At 44.2% G+C, this 27022-nt stretch overlaps 1 protein-coding gene across 1 annotated transcript in view; it reads right to left on the reverse strand.

Annotated features, from left to right (window-relative positions):
- The window catches only part of LOC311247581 (protocadherin Fat 3-like), a gene marked incomplete at both ends in the record, with an annotated part of 404408 nt that overhangs the window by 297936 nt on the left and 79450 nt on the right, over nt 1-27022 (reverse strand). The window contains 4 exon segments of the mRNA XM_084338612.1: nt 18943-19141; nt 25194-25237; nt 25240-25287; nt 25290-25310. Coding sequence (XP_084194738.1) covers nt 18943-19141; nt 25194-25237; nt 25240-25287; nt 25290-25310 — 312 coding nt within the window.

Consider the following 27022-nt stretch of genomic DNA (forward strand, 5'->3'; position numbering starts at 1 on the left):
CGACACACGCCAAGCTAGCCGGCCGGTTTACATTTATGGCATGAACACACTGTGAGAAGCGCCGGAGGCATGCGGAAACCAACATTACACTTTAGCAGTGAAACGTCATCCATCACAGCGCGGGCGGAGGAACGGCGATCAATCTTTGCGGATAAGGGTTCCGTGGCGCGGAATTAATAACGAACAGCTAGTGATGCACTGTGTGTATTTATTTATGTATCTATTATCTATTCATACTGTGTGGAAGTATGGGGATCGACATTTTCAAAAAGACTGTAAATCCAATAGTCATTTATAAGACTGGTTACTATGACCACACAAATCCACCCTTTATAAATGTATAAATGTTATGAAATTGTATGATTTGGTTTATTATAAAATAATGCAAATAATGTAGGCTACAGAGCTAAAGCAAAGTTATTCCCGGACTGTGTGCAAATGTTTTTTTCGTATGCAGGAAAGAAAATGTGTACGTTTACTGTTCAAAAGGGTAAGAAAGGGATTAAAAGGATATTTATTTATAGTGTTGTCTTGTGGAACAATGCTGATATACATCTTTTACTAGGAGGGAACGAAGCCCAAAGCGTTTGTACAAAGTTCCACTCCCATCCCATTGTCCATAAACATATATGAATGAAATACATGTAAACATGGTCTAGAAAATAAACTCAAAACAAGATCAGAGACATAAGGGAGACACTATAGCGAAAACATGGAAGATTGACACGAGGCAATAACAAGAACACATTTTCTTTTTTGTAAGTACAAGAAGGCAAAGGAGAGGAGAATAACATATGAACAGTACACACTATTACACTATATTACACAATATTACACTATTACACACTATTACACACTATTACACTATTACACTATTACACAATTACACTATTACACACTATTACACACTATTACACTATTACACTATTACACACTATTACACTATTACACCGAGTACAATGGCACAATCCGCAAGTCTCTACAACAAACGGTTCAAGAGATACACTGAGGGGGTGTGGTCTAAGGGGGCGTGGTCTAAGGATCGGGGGAGTGGTCAACATCGACCAATGAAAGGTGGTCAACATCGACCAATGGCACAATCCGCAAGTCTCTACACTTGCGTTTTGATGTGTTTGTTTTATTTCTACGTCTAAAATTGAGATCACACTCGCAATTCACCCAAGGTAGGGGAAAAAAGATTATTTCAGCTGCTACACTCTAAATTGCAATGCATTCCCAATGGGACCGAAATTTTACCGTTTAAAGTCGATTTGTAGCCAGACGGTGCGGTGAAACTTTGACGAGTTCGAAGACCGCAGTTGCCATAGGCAAGCCGCTCGTTTTGATACCTTTCACGTGTATGGTGCGCGAGCGCGAACGCTAAATTGCAATGTATTTCCGAAATTTTACCGTTTAAAGTCGATTCGTAGCCAGACGGTGCGGTGAAACTTTACGAGTTCGAATAGCATATCGAGTTGGAGCAAGCCGGTCGTTTTGATACCTTTCACGTGTATGGGGCGCGAACGCTCTGGGAGGAGTTTGTTGGCAAAATCGGTGGAATAAAGAAAGAATAAAGAACTAGACAATTCCGCGCGGGGGAAATTGTGAAAGTGTGGGTGACGCCTGTGCACCGCCGGCCAACGGGGGAGAGGGTCTCTCGCGAGTCTCTATGACAAACGGTTCAAAGGATACAAAAAGGGGGCACGGCCTAAGGATCGGGGGAGTGGTCAACATAGACCAATCAAAGAGGATATCCCTACTGAGTGCAATGACACAACCCGCAACACTATTACACTATTACACAATATTACACTATTACACACTATTACACACTATTACACACTATTACACTATTACACACTATTACACTATTACATACTATTACACACTATTACACACTATTACACTATTACACACTATAACACTATTACACTATTACACTATTACACACTATTGCACTATTACACTATTACACACTATTACACTATTACACACTATTACACTATTACACACTATTACACTATTACACTATTACACACTATTACACTATTACACACTATTACACTATTACACACTATTACACTATTACACACTATTACACTATTACACACTATTACACTATTACACTATTACACTATTACACTATTACACACTATTACACTATTACACTATTACACACTATTACACTATTACACACTATTACACTATTACACACTATTACACTATTACACACTATTACACTATTACACTATTACACTATTACCCACTATCACACTATTACACTATTACACACTATTACACTATTAAACTATTACACTATTACACACTATTACACTATTACACTATTACACACTATTACACTATTACACAATATTACACTATTACACACTATTACACACTATTACACTATTACACTATTACACAATTACACTATTACACACTATTACACACTATTACACTATTACACACTATTACACTATTACACCGAGTACAATGGCACAATCCGCAAGTCTCTACGACAAACGGTTCAAGAGATACACTGAGGGGGTGTGGCCTAAGGGGGCGTGGTCTAAGGATTGGGGGAGTGGTCAACATCGACCAATGAAAGGTGGTCAACATCGACCAATGGCACAATCCGCAAGTCTCTACGACAAACGGTTCAAGAGATACACTGAGGGGGTGTGGCCTAAGGGGGCGTGGTCTAAGGATCAGGGGAGTGGTCAACATCGACCAATGAAAGGTGGTCAACATGGACCAATGAAAAATGAAAGAGGATATCCCTACTGAGTACAATGACACAACCCACAAGACAGAGGGCGCTGTCCAGCAATTCAGTAGTGCAACACAGTGATGGCCAATGATGGGTTAAGTGGATGATGTCATTGGCAGGTCAGCTCAGCCATGAGCCCTGAGCCTCACAGCTGTTAAGCCTGAACCAATCAGCCATGAGCACAATGACTTGCATATTCTGAAATTTCTTTACATGACTGCATTGTCACGTTGATTAAAAGAAAACTATAAGAGATGAAGCGTTGTGACTCGCACAAGAGCACTACAACGAGTAGGCGAAGGGTTGTGCGCGAGATTGTGGCATTTGTGCGATATTGTGGCACTCCTTCGGCGATCGGAACAGAAGGCTAAAAAAAAATGGATTTCTAGAGGGCGATTGCATGGCGGTCAATGGGGAGGAGAACCTTCAAACAAATGGTCGTCAGTTGAGATAGAAATGTCCAATTCCATTTATTTTTCTTTTGTGAGCGGGATGACAGCCGTGTCATCGTTTTGATGTGTTTGTTTTATTTCTACGTCCAAAATTGAGATCACACTCGCAATTCACCCAAGGTAGGGGGAAAAAGATTATTTCAGCTGCTACACTCTAAAATGCAATGCATTCCCAATGGGACCGACATTTTACCGTTTAAAGTCGATTCGTAGCCAGACGGTGCGGTGAAACTTTTACGGGTTCGAAGACCGCAGTTGCCATAGGCAAGCCGCTCGTTTTGATACCTTTCACGTGTATGGTGCGCGAACGCTTACGTGTTGCAAAGTGTTTGAAACTCTAAATTGCACTGTATTTCCGAAATTTTACCGTTTAAAGTCGATTCGTAGCCAGACGGTGCGGTGAAACTTTACGAGTTCGAATAGCATATCGAGTTGGAGCAAGCCGCTCGTTTTGATACCTTTCACGTGTATGGGGCGCGAACGCTCTGGCACGAGTGTGTTGGCAAAATCGGTGGAATAAATAAATAAATAAAAAGAGTATAGATATGTATAGTGTGGGTTGCAACCTGGCTTCGCCAGGTCACCAAAATCGGTGGAATAAATAAATAAATAAAAAGAGTATAGATATGTATAGTGTGGGTTGCAACCTGGCTTCGCCAGGTCACCAAAATCGGTGGAATAAATAAATAAATAAAAAGAGTATAGATATGTATAGTGTGGGTTGCAACCTGGCTTCGCCAGGTCACCCACACTAATAAAAAGAGTATAGATATGTATAGTGTGGGTTGCAACCTGGCTTCGCCAGGTCACCCACACTAATGAAGAAAAAGAACAAGCAGCCATACAGTAGATGTAACACTGATGCACAGGAGTAACTTAATATGTTGATGATTTATGATTAGGGGTGTAACGATGCATCGATGCATCGATTCTAATGTGACGATTCAACTGCATCGATTTGAAAATGTTAGAATCGATTATAATCGATTATAATCGAAATAATTTTTTTTTTAGTTTTTTAATAAAAAAAATGTATGTATTTTTTTATTGACCTATAGCCACATTTGTGTATAAATTTTTTTGGGGAATTAACTGATAGAAATTTATAGAATTGAATCGTGGTCAAATGAAGATATTTCATGATGCATTGAATTGGCTCCACCAATTTAGTCCTTATGCCAATTCCCTCCTGGTTATTGTGTTGCCTTACTGTCAGTCTGGGGAGGGTGTAGACTACCCTACTGTCGGTCTAGGGAGGGTGTAGACTACCCTACTCTCAGTCTGGGGAGGGTGTAGACTACCCTACTGTCAGTCTGGGGAGGGTGTAGACTACCCTACTCTCAGTCTGGGGAGGGTGTAGACTACCCTGCTGTCGGTCTGGGGAGGGTGTAGACTACCCTACTCTCAGTCTGGGGAGGGTGTAGACTACCCTACTGTCAGTCTGGGGAGGGTGTAGACTACCCTACTCTCAGTCTGGGGAGGGTGTAGACTACCCTGCTGTCGGTCTGGGGAGGGTGTAGACTACCCTACTGTCAGTCTGGGGAGGGTGTAGACTACCCTACTGTCAGTCTGGGGAGGGTGTAGACTACCCTACTGTCAGTCTGGGGAGGGTGTAGACTACCCTACTGTCAGTCTGGGGAGGGTGTAGATTACCCTACTGTCAGTCTGGGGAGGGTGTAGATTACCCTACTGTCAGTCTGGGGAGGGTGTAGATTACCCTACTGTCAGTCTGGGGAGGGTGTAGACTACCCTACTGTCAGTCTGGGGAGGGTGTAGATTACCCTACTGTCAGTCTGGGGAGGGTGTAGACTACCCTACTGTCGGTCTGGGGAGGGTGTAGACTACCCTACTGTCAGTCTGGGAGGGTGTAGACTACCCTACTGTCAGTCTGGGGAGGGTGTAGACTACCCTACTGTCGGTCTGGGGAGGGTGTAGACTACCCTACTGTCGGTCTGGGGAGGGTGTAGAGTAGACTACCCTACTGTCAGTCTGGGGAGGGTGTAGACTACCCTACTGTCAGTCTGGGGAGGGTGTAGAATACCCTACTGTCGGTCTGGGGAGGGTGTAGAATACCCTACTGTCGGTCTGGGGAGGGTGTAGACTACCCTACTGTCGGTCTGGGGAGGGTGTAGAGTAGACTACCCTGCTGTCGGTCTAGGGAGGGTGTAGACTACTCTGCTGTCGGTCTGGGGAGGGTGCAGACTACCTGCCTTACCCCCCCCCTTACCCCGGCTGCTAAAAAGCACTCTGGTGCGAACATCAGGGAGGGCGCACAGTGTGCCAGCTTCAGAGAGGGGAGGGCGCACAGTGTGCCAGCTTCAGAGAGGGGGGGGGGGCACACAGTGTGCCAGCTTCAGAGAGGGGAGGGTGCACAGTGTGCCAGCTTCAGAGAGGGGAGGGCGCACAGTGTGCCAGCTTCAGAGAGGGGAGGGCGCACAGTGTGTCAGCTTCAGAGCGGGGAGGGCGCACAGTGTGCCAACTTCGGAGAGGGGAGGGCGCACAGTGTGCCAGCTTCAGAGAGGGGAGGGCGCACAGTGTGCCAGCTTCAGAGCGGAGACAAGACAGCTCAGTTCAGTTCAGCATGGACAATTAACCCTCTTTAATTTCTCCTTTGCGCTCTGTGTGCAGTGATTAAGTTAAGCACAGTGGTTTTAGAGCAGCTGAGGTGCGCTGTCAGGCACAACGCTTTGGTGACACTTTGATGACACTTTGGTGACACTTTGGTGACACTTTGGTGACACTTTGGTGACACTTTGGTGATACTTGTGGCAGTGGTGGAAGACGTACACAGCTCCTAGTAGTAGAAATACCCAGATAAAATTGTATTCTGGTAAAAGTAAAAGTCCTCCATTCACAGTTCTACTTAAGTAAAAGTAGAGAAGTATTTGCTATTGAATGTACTTAAGTACTTAAGTATATATTTATAATAATTATAATAATTATTATTATTAACTCATTGACCGCCACGCTGTTTCCCCATCTCTACTCAATGGCGCCAGCGTTATTGACCATTTCCGGAACCATCGTGTGTTCTGTATTATAGCAATGGAGACAATAGTATGGCTAATTTGACAGGCATTGTTTATAGTCCAACACTGACAAACCAGTTAATTTCTACATATTCGCCCCTTTCCAAAATAATCCAGTATCCTTTTCTAGATCGCAAGATATGACGTGTTATATGCATTATGTGCAAATCGTTCTGGTTGCTCGCCTGAAACTCCAAATATTTCCAAATCAAAGGTATATACCATATATATATGTTTCTTCACAAAATGATCAAGGGGGGGGGGGGTCGTTTTACGAAGCTGCGATCGTTACCAAAAGCATGTTTTAGGTTCGGTAAAATACAACACTGTGATCGACACAAAAGCATGTTTTAGGTTCGTCAAATAGACCTAAAATAGACTTTACCTTAGTCAGAAGGTACTCCAAAATGAATAATCCCAGTCGTCCCATCGCGATCGCAATTGTGCCCCGTTGTGACCAAACCCGACGTAATGCGGGGAGATACAAGTGTCAGAAAATGCGGAAATGTCTAGTACTTCAGAAAATCTTGAAATTGCTTTGAAATTTCATTGCTGTGTTCCCTTATTTGCCCTTATTTGCAAACTTAAATACAACTTGTAAATGAGTTAATTATTGTTAGATAGTTCGACAGTATTGTCTCTCAATACTGTGGAAAGACTACAGGCGAGGGCTATACGCTGGGTGTGGTCTGTCCGCGTGTGCTTCATGCATTAATCACAGGTACTTAACGAGGTGTTGAAACACAAACAAGGACACACGCTCTCCTTTCTTAGCAGAGAGAAGGACAATGTTAATACACTTATCTTAATGTTATAAGTTATAGCAACTTAACTTGTGACAAACGCAGTGTCTATATAAAAAAGACATTCATCAAGAAACGCGAGTCGGGACGTATGAGTGTATTGTCATTAAACAACATTAAAACACATTTAGAATGTCACAAATTTTATGAGCGAACGAATTTCATTTGAGTGGATTTATTGCAACTTAATGCTGTCCTTATTTTAATGTTGCGCTTTGTTATTGCGTGGCTTGAATCCGCAGCAGTAAGCCAGATAAACAAATTTATTAACGCGCCTGGCAGGCATCCTCGAAATTCTTCGCCATCTCCTCTCTCTGCTCCACTGTCCCGCTGCTCTGCCTGTCTGTGTCTGTCTGGCTACTCTGATCCAATCACATTCAGCGTTTCTCCCCCCACCCACCCACAATCTGCGAATCAGAGCAGAGTAGGGCGGGTTTTCACGGAATGAAAACAGTCTCTTTCAGCGGGTCCCAGTCAGAGTGAGAGTTGACAGCGCATCTACAGGTAGTCTAATCTGCAGGTATTGTAGCGAGTAGCCTAGTTTCCAGTTTTACAGTATCTCCGTGCTGAATGGACTGAAAAATATGCGTGCATCCTCCCAGCACCAAACCAGTGCCTAATATGCCAAGAAACGGTAGCTCTTGTGAAGAGTGGCTTATTTGAAACGCCACTACGAAACAAAACACTTATTTTTTTTAAAGTTTTATTTCAAACCCCAGTGTTAGTTTGGCTACATTTACCATTGACCGGCAAAACAACATTTGAAAAATAAATGAAATGGGAAAATAAAACAACAGCCAGAAACTATACACTGTTTGAAAAGGAGATGGAAGAAGCCAAGCTTATCTGTTTCCATCCCCCATCAATAACTAATTGCAATATTATATATACTTCAGCAAGTACAATATGACACGATTTCCAATACAATTTGCAAATACTTCAACTACACACAACACAATCACACAATCACACATGCACACACACACACACACACTAGACTATACTCTCATGTCACCCTTCAAATCATTCTCATACAATACGTTGGGCTTCCTCCCTGGTATAATTTGTGAACACCATCTTTTTGAACTTCCTCTTTAATATATTTATAGATTGACTGGATTTGATCTCCTCTTCCAGATCATTCCACAAGGTAACTCCACACAGAGAAATACACATAGCCTTCCTGTTCCAGTTTGAGTTTCCCTCTAAGGTTATATCTTTGGAGTCCAGCTCTCTCACAGAACAATTTCTATATCTTGTCAGGAAGGCTGTGGTGTATGACTCTGTACATGAACTGGGCAGTTTTGTAATCCACCAGGTCCTTTAATTTCAGGACTGAAACTTTTAAAAACAAAGAATTTGTATGTGCTTTATAGCTCTCATTGGTTACATTTACATTTACATTTAGTCATTTAGCTGACACTTTTATCCAAAGCGACTTACAAGTTCTGTACGACAAGCCATCAGGAAGGGCACAACTCTATCAGCTGAGTAACAATGTTCATCAAAGTGTTGAGTGCTACAGTGTAGGTTAGTTTATTAGGACAAGTGCATGACAGTATGGTTAGTTAGGGTTAGATTTTTTTTTTTATTTTTTTTTCAGATAATGGTTGAAGAAGTGCGTCTTTAGTCGACGGCGAAAGATTGGACGTGATTCGGCTGTCCTAACTGGGGTGGGTAGTTCATTCCACCATTGTGGGGCAAGGACTGAGAATAGGCAACTTCTCTTTGATGACCCTCCCGGAGCTTGGATAGGAGTAGGTCTGAGGCGGCCAGAAGATGCAGAGCGTAGGGGTCTTGAGGGTGTGTAGTTAGAGACCATTGACCGGAGGTAGGCGGGAGCGGTTCCCTTTGCCGCACGGTATGCTAGGTCAAGGGCCTTGAAGCGGATTCGTGCAGCAATGGGGAGCCAGTGCAGGTCCCTAAGAAGTGGGGTGACATGGGCCGACTTCGGTAGGTTTGAGATCAGGCGGGCCGCTGCATTCTGAATGAGTTGAAGAGGCTTAGTGGCAGTGGCCGGGAGGCCAGCGAGCAGTGCGTTGCAGTAGTCGAGGCGGGAGATGACTGTTGATTGAACGAGGAGTTGGGTGGCTTCTTTTGTCAGGAAGGGGCGGATCCTTCTGACGTTGCTCAGGAGGAATCGGCAGGTTCTGGTTGTCGCTGCGATGTGAGCAGAGAAGTTCAACTGGTCGTCGAGGACAACACCAAGGTTCTTGGCGGTCGGGGACGCGGTCACAGCTGCATTCTCGACTGTGATGGAAAGGTCGGTCAGGGGGGAGGATTTGGCCGGCAGGTGGAGCAATTCTGTTTTGCTTAGGTTCAGTTTGAGGTGGTTGGTTGTCATCCAGGCGGAGATGTCGGACAGACAGGCCGAGATCCGCTCAGAGACGAGGATATCTGAGGGAGGGAAGGAGAGGAAGAGTTGAGTATCGTCGGCATAACAATGGTAGGAGAAGCCATGAGACGTGATAATGTTACCCAGTGATTTAGTGTAGAGGGAAACCATCCTGATTGCTATTTTTTGGAGCATAACCAAAGGAAGTAGGTTGGTTTCATAGGTATTTCCCCACACCTCAACACAATAATTCAGATATGGAAGGACCAAAGCATTATATAAGATAAAAGAAGATTGTTGGTTCAGCCAATACCTTGACCTCCACATAATACTCAATGCTCTTACATGGCTTATGTGAGGCTTCCAACAAATTTTTTCATTTATGATCACTCCTAAGAATAACTTGCTGGTGTTTGTGAGGTTTTAGTGAGGCGATCAAATCTCTGACAGATTGCTGTGTCCTGATTCACTTTGTGCATCTGGCTGCAGGAACCCCTCCCCTTCAGAGAGAGAAAGACCCAGAGACCCAGTTCAAAAGATAGGTGATACTGCCACCTGGCGGGATTCGGTCGTCATTGCAATTTTAACGTAGGCAGCGTTTGCCATGGAGACAGAGGGAGGTCCGCGCAAGTGTTTAGAATGGGGATCAAAGGAAAAAGATCAAAGGATCTAAAAACAAGAAAACTCGTTTTTGGCGCTGAGCGGTTGGATTTGAAACACGAGAATTGTAGTGCGTCTTTTTTTCCCTCGGATCAGCTGTGAGGGAAAGTCCGCAGGAGATAGTTGACGCCAACTATCTCCCGCGGACTTTGGCGTGTGTGTGTGTGTGTCTTTCCATTGTGGGCTGTGGGTGATCACGTGGTGCACAGGTGTATTCATCAGTCCCAATCAACTCCTCCCTTCTCTCCTCTGCCCTTCCTCCACGTAGCCATGTGACAAGGGATGATATCTGCCACAATAATATATACATTGTTTACATAATGCGTGATGTTTTATTGATTCTGAATGAAATTCTGTCAGGAAACCAAAGAGCTTCCTGTTTGTCTCATTGACAGGGCGGTCCACCATCATCCCTGTACCCAAAAAATCTACGCCCGCTTGCCTCAACGACTACCGCCCTGTAGCCCTCACCTCCATAGCCATGAAGTGCTTTGAGAAGCTAGTGAAGGGCTACATCTGTTCCTCCCTCCCCATCAACCTGGACCCTCTGCAATTTGCATATCGCCCCAACAGGTCCACGGAGGACGCCATAGCCCATGTGCTGCACACAGCAGCATCACATCTGGACAAGAGGCAGGGGAACTATGTGAGAATGCTGTTCATCGACTACAGCTCAGCATTCAATACCATAGTCCCCTCCAAACTCATAGCCAAGCTCAGGGACCTGGGCTTGAACTATGACCTGTGCCAGTGGGTCCTGGACTTCCTGACGGGCAGACCCCAGGTGGTAAGAGCCGGCAACTGCACCTCCTCATCCATCACGCTCAACATAGGGGCCCCCCAGGGCTGTGTTCTGAGCCCCCTCCTCTACTCCCTGTACACACATGACTGCGTAGCACAGCGGAACAACAACACCATCATCAAATTTGCTGATGACACAGTAGTGGTGGGCCTGATCTCTGCCAACGACGAAAGGGCCTACCTGGAAGAGGTAGAGAACCTGTCACAGTGGTGTCAGGAGAACTGCCTCTCCCTGAACGTCAGCAAAACAAAAGAGATGATTGTGGACTTCAGGAGGTCGGGGGTCAAGGACTACAGCCCCCTCAGCATCGACGGGGCACCAGTTGAGAGAGTGAACAGTTTCAAGTACCTCGGAGCCCACATATCCGAGGACTTGACATGGACCACACACATTGACAGTGTTGTGAAGAAGGCACGACAACGCCTCTACTTCCTCAGGCGCCTAAGGAAGTTCCAAGTCAGTCAGAAGATCCTTAGGAACTTCTACTCATGTACAATAGAGAGCATCCTGACCGGCAACATCACCTCCTGGTTTGGGAATAGCACTGCACAAGACCGTAGCAGACTACAAAGAGTGACACGTTCAGCCGAACGCACAATTAGAGGGGGGCTTCCCACCCTCCAGAACATTTACAACAAGCGGTGCAAGGGGAAGGCTAAGAGAATTATTAAGGACTCGAGCCACCCGAACAACTGCCTCTTTGAACTGCTGCCGTCAGGCAAGCGATACCGGAGTCTTATGGCGAGCACAGAAAGACTCAGAAGGAGCTTCTATCCCCAGGCCATCAGGCTGCTAAACGAACAATAATCGCTAAACGAACAATAATCACTATGCAACAACCATCAAATGCACACAGCACACACACCCACACGCACACACTCACTCAAACAAACAACACACTGCAGCACCCACTCTCCACACTTTAGATCACACAAACACACTTACACTTTATATTTATTGATAAAGGATTTGCACTACAACTCGTACACCTACTGTGAATTGTACCTAAACTGCACCTCGTCCATTTATGCCTTGCACTATATAGTATAGTATTGTATATTAGTACACTGCACAGTATTGTATATTGTATGGTAACTACGTCTACGAACATTGTACATATGTCTAAACTGAACACTGTGACCCCTTTTTTTACTTCTAATTTTTACTATGTTTTTATTTCATACTTATCTTGTCATGCACAGTCTCTGGAGCGCAACAGTAAGAAGCATTTTGTACAAAAGTATTCTGTACTTCTGTATGACAACTATTAAAGAAACTTGAAACTTGAAACTTGAAACTACAGGAGTCATTTTTGTAACTTTCCAGCGGCATCTGGACGATAGGATGTTTTTTCACTGAACCACGGGACGCACAGACACAAATCTCTGGTGACGTTCACGCCATGAGGAGGCATAGCACCCTCAGCGCCCCCCACCCCACCACAGCTGTCCTCTCCCACACTCCACTGCAGTGCAATTCATTAATTAATTGATTAAAACGCGACATGCACACACACACGCGCACACACACGCACCCACACGCACACACACACACAAACGCTCACACAGACATGTCCGCATACGTTATGCACAACCTAAATAGTGTTTTGTAAGACATTTTCGCAAGTGGATGTGACAAGATTCCGTTTGCTCACGCTCACGTCCAATTGTTGTTCCCCAAAAACATCTGCCTCGTGCGAGCGCAAGGCGCCGCGTCGCTTATGAATCGGCACCGGCGACCAATAAGAAACTGCAACAGATAAACAGTTTCACTTCCGATTCGTTGAATATCCAAACTAACCGAACATCCTCAGCCCTCCGGCTCTAGCTCTGGGAATGAATGAATGAATGAATGAATGAATGAATGAATGAATGAATGAATGAATGAATGAATGAATGAATGAATGAATGAATGAATGACATTTTATTCTCGTGTCATGTCTGACGACCCATCCCTTACGGGATTATAAGACACCAAAAACAACAATTGAACATAACAATCACTTCCCAATGGTTTCTAAGCTACACCATGCACATCATCAGAGGCCAAAATACATCAAATGTATCCCCTTGCCCCACTTTGCCTTTTACTGTATGTCTCTGTCTGTGTTTTGTGTATTTGTATGTTTTTTTTTTTTTTTTTGCTACCATTTTGGCCAGGTCTTGCTCGAAAAAGAGATCATTGATCTCAAGTGACTACCTGGTAAAATAAAGGTAAAATAAATATGTTATTTCCGTGCGTTTATCCGAAGCTTTCTCTAAATATTCAGCAAGTGCAAAAAAAACCTGTGATCAAAAATCCATTTCAGTCTATCTGCATCACTAAACCACATTAACTCAAGGTTTTTACACCTGTCAGATAACTTTTTACGCAACTCATAGTATAGTGGACATAAAACATCAAATGAAACTCATTCTCAATATGGATACCACAGTAAATACAGATCCACTCCTCTTCTGTGACCCCCGCCCCCCCCCCCCAGAGCGGAGCTGGGCACACAATGACCATTGTCTTTTAGATAATGGAACACACGCATATTTTTCATTTCTATAACAACTTTTTATCTCTGGGAGAGAGTCGGCCACGTTTCGACCGAATTACCGCAAGTTAACCATATCAAATCTAAAACCGACGACGGGTGTCACAAACACATTGGCTCGATGTCGTACCGCGTGCCGTTCTTTACGTGCCATCGATCGGTCACATGCGTTCATATGTTCATTGGCACAATAGCCCCAAATCAGTAACACCACATCGATGCCGTTTACAGACAACCTATTGGATTTTCCTCTCGGCGCTGGCCACTGGAAAAAGTTTGGAAGCGGGGCAAGGATTCCTGGTGTGTGACTGTGTGCTCGTTAGGCTTGATCTGTGTTAATTAATGAGGGCGCGGGCACTGAGCAGTCTGTCGTGATCGATGTTCCCCCTGGTCCAATCCAGGCTTCCTCCATACTTCTCTTTTACAGTCAATGCTGCTATAACCATTCTCTCCATAACACACAACACCACCGGGAAATACGTATGCTCCTTCTGGGAGAAGTGGAAATATCCCTTTTTGATTGATTGCTTAAGTGAATCATACAACAACGTGCCATGAGGGAATTTCCAGTTATACTGTATGGCCTGCTAGGTTATTGATTTTGGATTGTAACATTGATTATTCTTTGAAGCATCATACCAGCCCTGTAGCAACCAATGCACTGGACGCTCAAATACGCTAATAGCATAATTCACATCTCATTCCTATTTTATGTGGTTAAAATCAAGCATTTCACCCTAGCTTACAATAAGTGATTGATTCCCCTAGACCACAAATTATAGCATCTTAAAATGAAAACCTTTTTTTATATAGTCAGTTGTGTAGGACAACAGTCACAATTTGCATTTCAGCACCCTTTGAAACGTTCAGAAATAAACATGTGAAATTAATCAATGTTTTGATATGAACAGGGAAAAAAAGATCCTGAACACCACCATTGTCTGTGAAGAGTTACTAATCAAACCGCCTAATAAATACTATAGTATATGTATCTAGCAACATAAAATAAAGCCTTTCTGAAATGGTTGAGCCATTATTTCTTTATGCACTGCAGACACCAGGTTCTTCAATGTATCCAGGCGTCATGGCCACACAATAGATTTATATGGGATTTTATTGTCTCCCCTTTTTCTCCCTCCACCAATTTAGTCCTTGTGCCAATTCCCTCCTGGTCAATGTGCTGCCTTACTGTCAGTCTGGGGAGGGCGTAGACTACCTGCCTTACTTCTTCAGCTTCAGAGAGGGGAGGGCGCACAGTGTACCAGCTTCAGAGAGGGGAGGGCGCACAGTGTGCCAGCTTCAGAGAGGGGAGGGTGCACAGTGTGCCAGCTTCAGAGAGGGGAGGGCGCACAGTGTGCCAGCTTCAGAGAGGGGAGGGCGCACAGTGTGCCAGCTTCAGAGCGGGGAGGGCGCACAGTGTGCCAGCTTCAGAGCGGAGACAAGACAGCTCAGTTCAGCTCAGCACGGACAATTAACCCTCTTTAACTTCTCCTTTGCGCTCTGTGTGCAGTGATTAAGTTAAGCACAGCTGTCTTAGAGCAGCTGAGGTGCGGTGTCAGGCACAACGCTTTGGTGACGTTCTGGTGACACTTTGGTGACACTCTGGTGATACTTTGGTGACACTTTGGTGACACTTTGGTGATACTTTGGTGACACTTTGGTGATACTTTGGTGACATTCTGGTGATACTTTGGTGATACTCTGATGACACTGGTGACACTTTGGTGACACTTTGGTGATACTTTGGTGACACTTTGGTGACACTTTGGTGACATTCTGGTGATACTTTGGTGATACTCTGATGACACTGGTGACACTTTGGTGATACTTTGGTGATACTCTGGTGACACTTTGGTGACACTTTGGTGATACTTTGGTGACACTTTGGTGACACTTTGGTGATACTTTGGTGACACTTTGGTGACACTTTGGTGATATTCTGGTGATACTTTGGTGATACTTTGGTGATACTTTGGTGACACTTTGGTGACACTTTGGTGATACTTTGGTGATACTTTGGTGACACTTTGGTGACACTTTGGTGATACTTTGGTGACATTCTGGTGATACTTTGGTGATACTTTGGTGACATTCTGGTGACACTTTGGTGACACTTTGGTGATACTTTGGTGACATTCTGGTGACATCCTCCCCAGACAGACAGAGGAGACATGTGGTAGTCTACAATGCTTTTTAACTATAACAATTGAGACAGCCAACAAGAGACTGGACACATTTTTATTTTTAGGCCATATCGCCCAGCCCTAGGAGGCAGTTTGACAAAAAAAAGGAAAGAACTCTTGCCAGAGATGAGGGCTGCGAGACACAGGGGAGACATCGCGTTCTTGAGGCATGACAAGTTAATTGTCCGCCCATCCACCCAAGAGCCGAGAAATGTCCTGTCACCCTATTATCATTTCTGAACGCTGTTGAACAGCCTCAGCTATCGCCTAATAGGTAGACTAAGTCAACGTGACAAAAAGTCAACCTATGACGAACACACTAGGCCTACCTAGAGGTTTAGTGACTCACTATTCAATCTGCCAAAGAAGGGAATGTTACTTGCTCATTTGAATGTGTGTAGTCTGAGAAACAAGGTCCATGAATTATGCCATTTGGTAGAATCAAATAATAGGGAGGTGTAGTGGTTACGTCATTGCCGTTTTCCGTGTCCCACCCTCTGTCCAACGCAATGTATTTGCCCATTGCCCATTTCTAAATCGTCTCATTTAAAACAAATAAAGCATGGACATTTGCATGGTGTACCTTTCCGTGCTTATTATTCATCCACAATCTATAGCTCAACATGAAAATATTCGCAATTAATCATTAAAAAATATCGCCAAATTTTATTTCAACCAAAAACGGTTAAACAATAATGTTAGTGATAGAAGGGAACTCGTTTTGTGCAAAAAGGGAAAGCTTTTCAATTTCCATGCGGCAGAATTGTTACAATAGCGACGTCAGACTACACCTCCCTACATACACATACTTGCTATCTCAGAAACACACCTGGACTCATCTTTTGATGATTCAGAGGTTGCAATGCATGGTTACAATCTGTTCAGAAAGGATAGAGATAAGAATGGTGGCGGAGTTCTGATTCAGGTACAGAATCATATTCCAGCTAAAGTACGATCATACGACTTAATGCAAAATGAAATAGAAGCCTTATGGTTACAAATACAATTGCCAACTTTAAAACCCATATTAATTGGATGCTGTTATAGGCCACCAAGTGCCAGTTGAAATTATCTAGATAGTATCTGTGAAATGTTAGACAACACAGCTGATTGTAATAGTGAAATATATTTCATGGGAGACCTGAATATCAATACCTTCAATGAGAAATGCCCCATGTGGAACAGGATTGCATTAGCTGCCAAAATGTGTAATATGACTCAAGTAATGACATCACCAACCAGAATGGCTACAAATAAACATGGGGCCATTACAACAACCTGCATTGATCACATCTATACGAACAGGCCAGAGCACTGCACTAAAGTGTTGTCACTTACAGTTGGTTATAGTTATCATAACCTAGTTGCTATTGTACGGAAGAAAAAAATACCTAAGGCTGGCTCCAAGATAAATTATAAAAGGTCTTATAAGGGCTTTAATCAGCAATTTGTGGAGGAGGTAAAGAATGTGCAATGGTTTGATGTTTGCCATGAAGAAAACCCAGAAAAAGCACTGGGATAATTTATGAAGTATTTAATGGGGATTGCCGATCAGCATGCTCCAATGAGAAAATGGCCTGCCCGGTCAAATTGTGCACCTTGGTTGAATAATGAGATGAGAAGTTTGATGGTCCAACGAGATGATGCAAAAAAAAAAAACTGCAGACAGAACAGGTTCTCTATATCAGTGGTTCCCAAAGTCGGGGTCGCGACCCAAAGGTGGGCCGCGAGCAGCCACGGGTGGGCCGCGAGATGATTTAAAAAAAATAATTTTTATTTTTATTTTTTTGTCAGGCCACTGAACTTAGAAGCAGGCCAGGACAGTGTTTCTAGTTGTATTCTAAAATTCTATTCTATTGTATTCTAAAATGTGACTATATGGTTTTATATTAACTTAATAAATAAACAAAAACGAAAAATCTACTTATTTCAACGAACATTTCAAACTAAATAACAGATTATGCACATAAAACGCTGAAAACAACCGAAGCAACAATAGTATTTTAATGAGGCTATTATTATTATCATTATTATTTTGCAACAAGTTAGCCCTCTCATAAATAGCACATATAAATGAATAACTAACTTGAACTAACTTAATAGGATTGAAGTGATATCGCCTGGCAAAAAAAAAAAAAAAAAAGCCCGACGATGTGCATTGGGCCGCAGCTCTCTGACGCCTTATTTTCTGGGCCCTGGCCTGAAAAGTTTGGGAACCCCTGCTCTATATGACAAACAACATTACTGTAAACTAAGAAATGCGGTAACCAAATTTAATAAATGTAGAAATAGGGAATACTACATGCAGAAAATCAGTGATTAAAAAAATTATGGAAAGAAATGATGCAGAACGTTAAAAAACATAATGGGGAGGAACTCAAACATGCATCCTTCCTTTATAGAAACCGAGGGTAAATTCCATACCAAGCCAGCAGATATTGCAAATCATTTTAATGATTATTTTACAAATAAAGCAGACAAGCTGAGGAATGCCATGGGTGCAGTCGAGGACACAGTGTCACATCGCATCATTAAAGATCGTATCATGAGGGAAAAGCAGTGCATGTTTGAAATTCCACCATGTTACAGAAGAATATGTTGAAAATATGCTTTTACACCTGTCTGATGATATATCTCCTGGTATTGACAACTTGGATGGTAAACTGCTAAAAATGACTATCTAAGCCATTAAGTCACATCTTCAATAAATGTTTAGAGCAAGGTGTGTACCCCGAGATCTGGAAGGAAGCCAAGGTTATCCCTGCGCAGTGATTGATTGATTGAATGAAGATTGTATTAACAGATTGCAGAATGGGTACAATACAGTACGGCTCAATACACACAATTGTTAAGAAGGAGATGCAGACCAGAGAAAGACTTTCGTCTTGTTTACATCAGGGTCCCCCATTTTCAATTCATAATGAATTGTAAGTAAGGGTGCAATTAGCACGGTGCAATCCATTCTTTGTGGATCTAGCCCTACTAGGTATGTATTTACCTGGTATGAACAATAAAAAACTATTCTCAAAACATTTTTACTTCTTTCCTTTACTTGTCTGTCTGTCTGACATTCCGTCTGCGTGCCTGTCATTCTGTCTGTCTGTCTGTCTGTCTGTCTGTCTGTCTGTCTGTCTGTCTGTCTGTCTGTCTGTCTGTCTGTCTGTCTGTCTGTCTGTCTGTCTGTCTGTCTGTCTGTCTGTCTGTCTGTCTGTCTGTCTGTCTGTCTGTCCCTCTGTCCGTCTGTCTGTCTGTCTGTCTGTCTGTCTGTCTGTCTGTCTGTCTGTCTGTCTGTCTGTCTGTCTGTCTGTCTGTCTGTCTGTCTGTCTGTCTGTCTGTCTGTCTGTCTGTCTGTCTGTCTGTCTGTCTTACCTGTCTTGGGGTTGATGGTGTAGAAGTTCTGCGGGTTTCCGGCAGAGATGCGGTAACTGAGGCGGCTCGGTGTGGCGGTGAGGTCCGGGTCCTGAGCCTGGATACGGATGACCGACACGTCCTTCGGAGAGTTCTCCATGACGACCGGGTGGTAGATGGGGTCAGAGGTCAGGGGAGCGTTGTCATTGACATCCTCCACCTGAGAGAGAGAGAGAGCGAGAGAGAGAGAGAGAGAGACGGAGAGAGAGAGAGAGAGAGAGAGAGAGAGAGAGAGAGAGAGAGAGAGAGAGAGAGAGAGAGAGAGAGAGAGAGAGAGAGAGAGAGAGAAGGTGAGCTATAACAACTTAACTAAACTGACAATACACACAATGTAGATACACACAGTGCCTGTAAATTAGGGCTGAGCCCAAACGTTCAAACCTTCGTTCATTACGTTGGCATTCGAATTCTAAATCAACATTCAAATTACATTTTTTTTTATAAAAAATGTAAATGTAAATGTACATTTAAATATTCTTTTCTATTAATTCTGTTTAAACCAATGGGTTTTTTCTTTACAGTTGCAGATAAAGATTAGGCTACACTAATATTATAGTATTCAAATAAACTGATGAGGGGCTGGAAGTAGATTTAATTAAAAAGAAATACAAATTTAATCAGATTAATCACGTTATTCAAATTTAGTTTGAGGATAAAAAAAAAATTATTATTATTTTATATAGATCCCCATTCGCTTTTGCATAACAGCAGCTATTCTTCCTTGGGTCCAATCATTTACCAATCATGTACTTCTGTATGACAACTATTAAAGAAACTTGAACTACATGGTGACAACACAGAAAATATACATTCACATTCATCGCAATATGCTGCATGGAGATGTTATATATCGTTATTTGCATGGAGACAATATACCTGCTCATCGGCAGCAGTTAGGGGTTACAGTAAGTGTCTTGCTCATGCTGCCGAGAGGCGCCGGAATCGAACCAGAAACTGTGAGGTTTTGTCCGCTGCTCACCAACTTTCTCTGTTTTCTTTAAGCCTACTGTTTAGGAATTCCCTTCTCACTCACTCTCTCTAGCCCCCACCCTCTCGTTCTTTACTCTCGTTTACTCTCAGTTGCCACACCTGGACTACCTGTCATTATGTGTTTGATTGGTCTGGTGCCGAACTCACACTTTTAGTTCGATTATCAATTACCTCTCGCACCTGTGGTGGCAGGCTAATTAGTTCCCCTGTGGGCTTTAAATACCAGGGCTCTTCCCCTCGTTTCGGCGTGGGGTCGTGTTGTAAACATGCCGTATCATATTCTCAAACATCAAGACTCCTTCGGGAGGTCCTCTGTTCTGCCTATGCTGTTTTGATTCTCCGGCGTAGAGATGTTGCTCCAGCCTTCGCCTGCTGTCGCCGTTGCCTGAGGGGGAGACTGGTCTGCGCTCCCTAGACTTCCACGGGAGGCATCCCAGTGATCCACTTCAGACCCCCACGCAGCTATCGACCTGACGCACATCCAGACCAGCGCGCAGACGCGCATCTTCCAGACCTTCGAGCTTGGCACGCTCCTCCGTACCAGCGCACAGACGCGCATCTTCCAGACCTTCGAGCTTGGCACGCTCCTCCGTACCAGCGCACAGACGCGCATCATCCAGACCTTCGAGCTTGGCACGCTCCTCCGTACCAGCGCACAGACGCGCATCTTCCAGACCTTCGAGCTTGGCACGCTCCTCCGTACCAGCGCACAGACGCGCATCTTCCAGACCTTCGAGCTTGGCACGCTCCTCCGTACCAGCGCACAGACGCGCATCTTCCAGACCTTCGAGCTTGGCACGCTCCTCCGTACCAGCGCACAGACGCGCATCATCCAGACCTCCAAGCTTGGCACACTCCTCCACGCAGACGCACCCCAGATGCGTCTCTCGGTTCCGGCGCGCACTCCAAGCAGTGGCGCACCACTCTGACCTCGGCTCGGACAGCCGGCTCCCCGGTGGCGACGCTCTCGCCCCGCTGCCTGTTCCAGCACCACTCTGACCTCGGCTCGGACAGCCGGCTCCCCGGTGGCGACGCCCTCGCCCCGCTGCTGTTCCAGCTCCTTTACGCATTATACGCATTACGTCTGGGTGAGTTTATTTGACTGTCTTGATCATCTCCGTTTTCGTGTGTTTCTTAACACTGAAGATAACCACCTTTTTAATCAGACAGTCACTCACCCAGCGTGTGCCTCTGTTTGTTTTCACTGGGATATTATTTTGGACGTTACATCTCCCACTGTGTGTTTGTTCACACCGAAGATAGTATTCACTTTTGGATTGTTTTTGGAACTTTGCTCTTTGTGTATTTTACACGAAGATAGTTTTTACTTTGATAACTTTTGTATTTGGACTAGTCACCTCTCCTGCATCTGCTCTGTTTTCCCCTTTGTACTTTAACCCTCTCCTCTCTCCCTCTCGGCCGCCGTTACCCACCTCGGAGATCTGCCGAGAGAGTTCTGCAGAGCGGCCCTGATGTTTCCCACCAGTCCTCCCAGTCCTCCCTGTCCCCAGCCCGCCTCCGCGGGCCTCTGTCCCTGTTCTCCCCTTTCTAGTCCTCCTCGTCCCCAGCCCGCCTCCGCGGGCCTCTGTCCCTCTGTCACCAGAACCTGGCCCTCTGTTCCCCAGAACCTGTTCCCTATGTCCCCCAGTACCTGTCCCTCTGTCCCTAGTTCTCCCCTCTCTAGTTCCTCCTAGTCCTCCCGTCCGGTCCTCCTAGTTCCTCCCTGTTTCTTCCAACCTTCCCCTAGCGTTCCCTTAGCCTTCCCTTAGTGTTCCCTTAACCTTCCCCTAGCGTTCCCTTAGCCTGTTCCTTCCCCTCTTGTTATTTCCAGTATTTTGTGTTTCTCCCTTAAAGGGACAGTGCCGGTTTCCCTTTGTTTCAATAAATGCCCGTTTCTTGGCTTACCCTCATAACTGTCTTGTGTTGTGCGATTGGGGTCGGTTACAAACCATAACAGAAACCTTCTTATTACCAGACAACCACTCTACCTGCTGAGCCTACTGTTATTTATTCTCAAAAGGACAATTGAGGTCACCCTCATTTTCAGTATTGTCGAGACTTATTACATACATTTTTTTACAATATAATAATAATAAATATTAATAACTATCTATATAGCACTTTTCATACATGGACCGTAGTCCAGAGTGCCCCACAGCAATTAGTATAAAATTAACATAGGCATAAAATCGGCATAATAAAAAACAATGCATAAATTGCAGACATAAGAATAGGTCCAGGAAAGGCCCAGCCGAAGCCATAGGTGTCATAGGCTCCAACCAAACCCCCCCCCCCAGACCTCCCCCAGAGTCGGACACCAGCCTCACGCACATGTCCCAACGAACCCCGACCAGTCTCCACCACTGAACCCCCGCAACCCACCAAGACCCAGGGACCCCCCCCTGCATGAAAAACCCACCACAACTCCCCAAAGCGTCCAAAAGGTCCCAGTGCCATCCCAGACCACCCACAACGCCACACGCCTCCCCCCCCCATCCAACCACCACTATGTCCATCCACCCGAACATCCAGAATCACCCGCCCCCGGCACGGCCACAGGCCATGGAGCACACGACTGCCCCCCCCCCCCACACCCCCCCCACCCCCCGCATAATGCGAAAGCAAAAATATAGAACCCAAGTTTCAAGTTTCTTTATTAGTTGTCGTCATACAGAAATACAGAATACTTTTGCATGAAATGCTTCTTTCTGTTTTGCTCCTGAGAGTGTGCTAGATTAAAATAAAAAATTTTTATAAAATAAGTATAATATAAGTATAAAATAGAAAGTCAAGTACGTAAACAAGTGTAAACAAAACTAAAATTTTCAATATACATATATACAGTATATGTACAGTATATACAATGCAGATACAGTACAGTGTAGAAATGGTGAGGTATAGCTTAGCTTGTGGTGCCACCTTGTGGTGGTGAGGTGCAATGAGGTGCATGAGATTGATGTGCAAATCTCCTTACCAATAAATATAAAGTGTGTTAGTGTCTAAAGTGGGTAAAGTTGGTGCTACAGTGTGTTGGTTATTTAAAGTGAGTGTGTGCGTGTGGATGTATGTGCTGTGGGTGTATTTGATGGTTTGTTATTGTTCATTGAGCATCCTGATGGCCTGGGGATAGAAGCTCCTTCTGAGTCTCTCTGTGCTTGCCATGAGACTCCGGTATCGCTTGCCTGACCGCAGCAGTTCAAAGAGGCAGTTGTTTGGGTGGCTGGAGCCTTTGATTATTCTCCCTGCTATTGTGGAGAGTAGCCTGGTGGGTAGAGTAGCCTACACGAAAGTCCTCATAGTATAATCAAAGAATATTTGCTCTGTACCAATTGTGATGAAATCTCATGATGAAAGACTTCCATCCAAATTAAGAATGAATGAATGAAATAGCCTTGGCTTCAACTGAAAATGTGTGTATTGATTGAATTGAAAATGTGTGTATTGTGTGTATTATATGATGCCAGTTCCCATAGCATGCAATCATTGGTTCAGAGTAAGGCTGTCCCCGAAGCCTGTTTTTGGGATTCGAACTTTGTCAGGGTTTTTCGAACGGACGTTCGAACCTTCATTTTAATTTACATTTAAAAAAAAAAAAAATGTATATCCTCAAACTAAATCCTCAATTTGAATAAAGTGATTAATCTGATTAAATTTTTATTTTTTATTTTATTAAATCAACTTTCCAGCCCCAGACCCAGCCCAGGGAGAGTCCCCAGCCCAACTAAATCAATTAAATCAACTTTCTAATGAATATAACTCATCAGTTTCTTCTACTATAATATTAGTGTAGCCTGTGAAGAATTTTCTTTGTTTTTTTTAATAAAAAAAAAAAATTCAAGTTCAAGTTCTTTCAAGTTCTTTAATAGTTGTCATACAGAAGTACAGAATACTTTCATACAAAATGCTTCTTACTGTTACGCTCCAGAGACTGTGCTAGACAAGATAGTATCAAATAACATAATAACATAATATAGCATGAATTTAGAAGAAGAAAATGAGGTCACAGTGTTCGGTATAGACATATGTACAATGTTCTGAGTTACCATATAATATACAATACACAATACTATGCAGTGTACTAATGTACAGTACTATCTAGTGCAAAGCAGAAATGGGATGAGGTACAATTTTAGGTACAATTTACAGTAAGGTGTACGAGTTGTAGTGCAATCCTTCATCCATAAATATAAAGTGTGGGGAGTGGGTGCTACAGTGTGTTTGTTTAAAGTGGGTGTGTGCTATAAAGTGTGTGGAGTGGGTTGCTACAGTGTGTTTGTTTAAAGTGAGTGTGTGCGTGTGGATGTGTGTGCTATGTGTGTTTGGTGGTTGTTGTTGTGTAGTGTTCATTCATTGTTCGTTTAGCAGCCCTGATGGCCTGGGGATAGAAGCTACTTCTGAGTCTTTCTGTGCTCGCCTTGAGACTCCTGTATCGCTTGCCTGACGGCAGCAGTTCAAAGAGGCAGTTGTTCGGGTGGCTCGAGTCCTTAATAATTCTCTTAGCCTTCCCTTGCAACGCTTGTAGTAAATGTTCTGGAGGGTGGGGAGCCCCCCTCCAATTGTGCGTTCGGCTGAACGTGTCACTCTTTGTAGTCTGCTTTGGTCTTTTGCAGTGCTATTCCCAAACCAGGAGGTGATGTTGCCGGTCAAGATGCTCTCTATTGTACATGAGTAGAAGTTCTTAAGGATCTTCTGGCTGACTTGGAACTTCCTTAGGCGCCTGAGGAAGTAGAGGCGTTGTCGTGCCTTCTTCACCACACTGTTAATGTGTGTGGTCCATGTCAAGTCCTCGGATATGTGGGCTCCGAGGTACTTGAAGCTGTTGACTCTCTCAACCGGTGCCCCGTCGATGCTGAGGGGGCTGTAGTCCTTGACCCCGACCTCCTGAAGTCCACAATCATCTCCTTTGTTTTGCTGACGTTCAGGAGAGGCTGTTTTCCTGGCACCATCCCGCCAGGACCTTGACCTCTTCCAGGTAGGCCCTCCAAATGTTGATTAGAATTCGAATGCCAACGTAACGAACAAAGGTTCGAACGTTCGAACGTTTGGGCTCAGCCCTAGTTCAGAGTACATCTATATTGGTAGCAAGCCAAACAGCGAATATGAAGAGATACAGGGTATTGGTCTGTTCATCGCTTCTTGTCAGTGGTTTGTTTTTGCATGCAAGGTTTTAGAGGTGACTTGCACAGCATAATCAACAGGAAGTAACCGGTAGAGGAACGTACCTGAATGAAGACCTCAACAGATGCTGAAAGGGGCATAACCCCATGTCCGTAGCATAGATTGTTAGCCAATAGGAGTCTTTGGTCTCACAGTCAGGATACCAGTGGTGTAAATCACTCCTGATGGGATAAGAGACACAAATTAACACGCAGTATTTTAAATGTATAATCTATGTATAATGTGTGTGCGTGTGCGTGCGTGCGTGTGTGTGCGTGTGTGTGTGTGTGTGTGTGTGTGTGTAGGTGTGTGTAGGTGTGTGTGTAGTTCTAGTTGGATGTCTGGCCGCAGTCCCTGCCCACTGTTGTGGAGCCTGATGGCCGGCTGCTGGTATGAAGGACTGTCCGAGGCGGTTAGTTGAGTGTCATATCCCAAATCACCCAGCTGTTTAGTTTTTGCTATTATACCACCCAGTGCCCTACTAGCAGATTCAGCCAATGCAGCTGTACCCTGTCAGAAGTTCAGATGTTTTCCAAAATGAAGCCTAAATATTTATATTTTTCTGCATATTCTAATTGTTGTTCCCCAAAGTAAAACAGAAAATTACTCCTTTTAAACTTAGTCGGTCTGAAATGCATGGTTTGAGTTTTACTGTATTTAACTGTAAGTCTCCACTTTCTACACCAGCTTTCCGTGGTGCGTGTTGTGTGCGCGTGCGTGTGTGTGCGTGTGTGTGTGTGTGTGTGTGTGCGTGCGTGCGTGCATGCGTGTGTGTGTGTGTGTGTGTGTGTGTGTGTGTGTGTGTGTGTGTGTGTGTGTGTGTGTGTGTGTGTGTGTGTGTGTGTGTGTGTGTGTGTGTGTGTGTGTGTGTGTGTGTGTGTGTGTGTGTGTGTGAACAACAGGAACAGCACAATGTCAACAAACTATTCTTGCTGCTGTTGCACCTTGAACCACACTACACACCAATACACAAACACACACACACACATACACGCACACACACACATATACATACACGCACACACACACACACACACATACCACGCACACACACACATATACATACACGCACACACACACACACATACAGTACACGCACACACACTCTCCTCCTTTCTAAAATGTTCGAGTTTTTAAGTCTAATTAGCTGAAGTTTTTACAACTCAAAGAAAGATGGGATTCGAAGCGAGATTCAACCAACGGGTGTATGGTTTTATAACATCTTGCCAAAAGGACTATACAGTTGCGAATTAGCAGCTGGCTAAAAAACGGGCACATGTGTGTATACTGTACTGTCCCTTTTTAAAATAAACTGAAACACTCACTCTGTTCGCACATAATTAGTTCTCTATAGTGCAATGCGTTCTCTTTCTCTTTTTACCACATGGGCTACTGTAGAGTGAATCAGGAGAAACCTGCATGGGAAGGACTGAATGAATGAATGAATGAATGAATGAATGAATGAAAACTTTATTAACAGATTGCAGAATGGGTACAGTGCAGTACAGCTCAATACATACAATTGTTAAGGGGATGCAGACCAGAGAATAGACTTTCGTCTTGTTTACACCAGGGTCCCCCATTTCCAATTCATCGTAACATATATGACATACATGACATACAGATAGACAGTACTGCTACATCTATACATTTTATGACATACCAGATTTGCAATTACAGTACTGTATTTGTGATACAAAAAGAGTCCAGAAAGAAAAGAGTATATACATTAGGCGTAGAAACTGTACATTGATTGGGTAGGTGGGGGTGGGACTGTACATGGAGGTGGTTGGGGGGGGGGGGGGGAGGGGGGGGGGGTAGGAGTGGGGGGGGGGGGGGGGTTTGGGTAGGAGTGGGGGGGGGGGGGGGTTGGGTAGGAGGGGTGGGTGGGGAC

Source organism: Notolepis coatsorum (genome assembly GCF_963971535.1).
Source record: "Notolepis coatsorum genome assembly, contig: SCAFFOLD_101, whole genome shotgun sequence".
Taxonomy (NCBI): Eukaryota; Metazoa; Chordata; class Actinopteri; order Aulopiformes; family Paralepididae; genus Notolepis; species Notolepis coatsorum.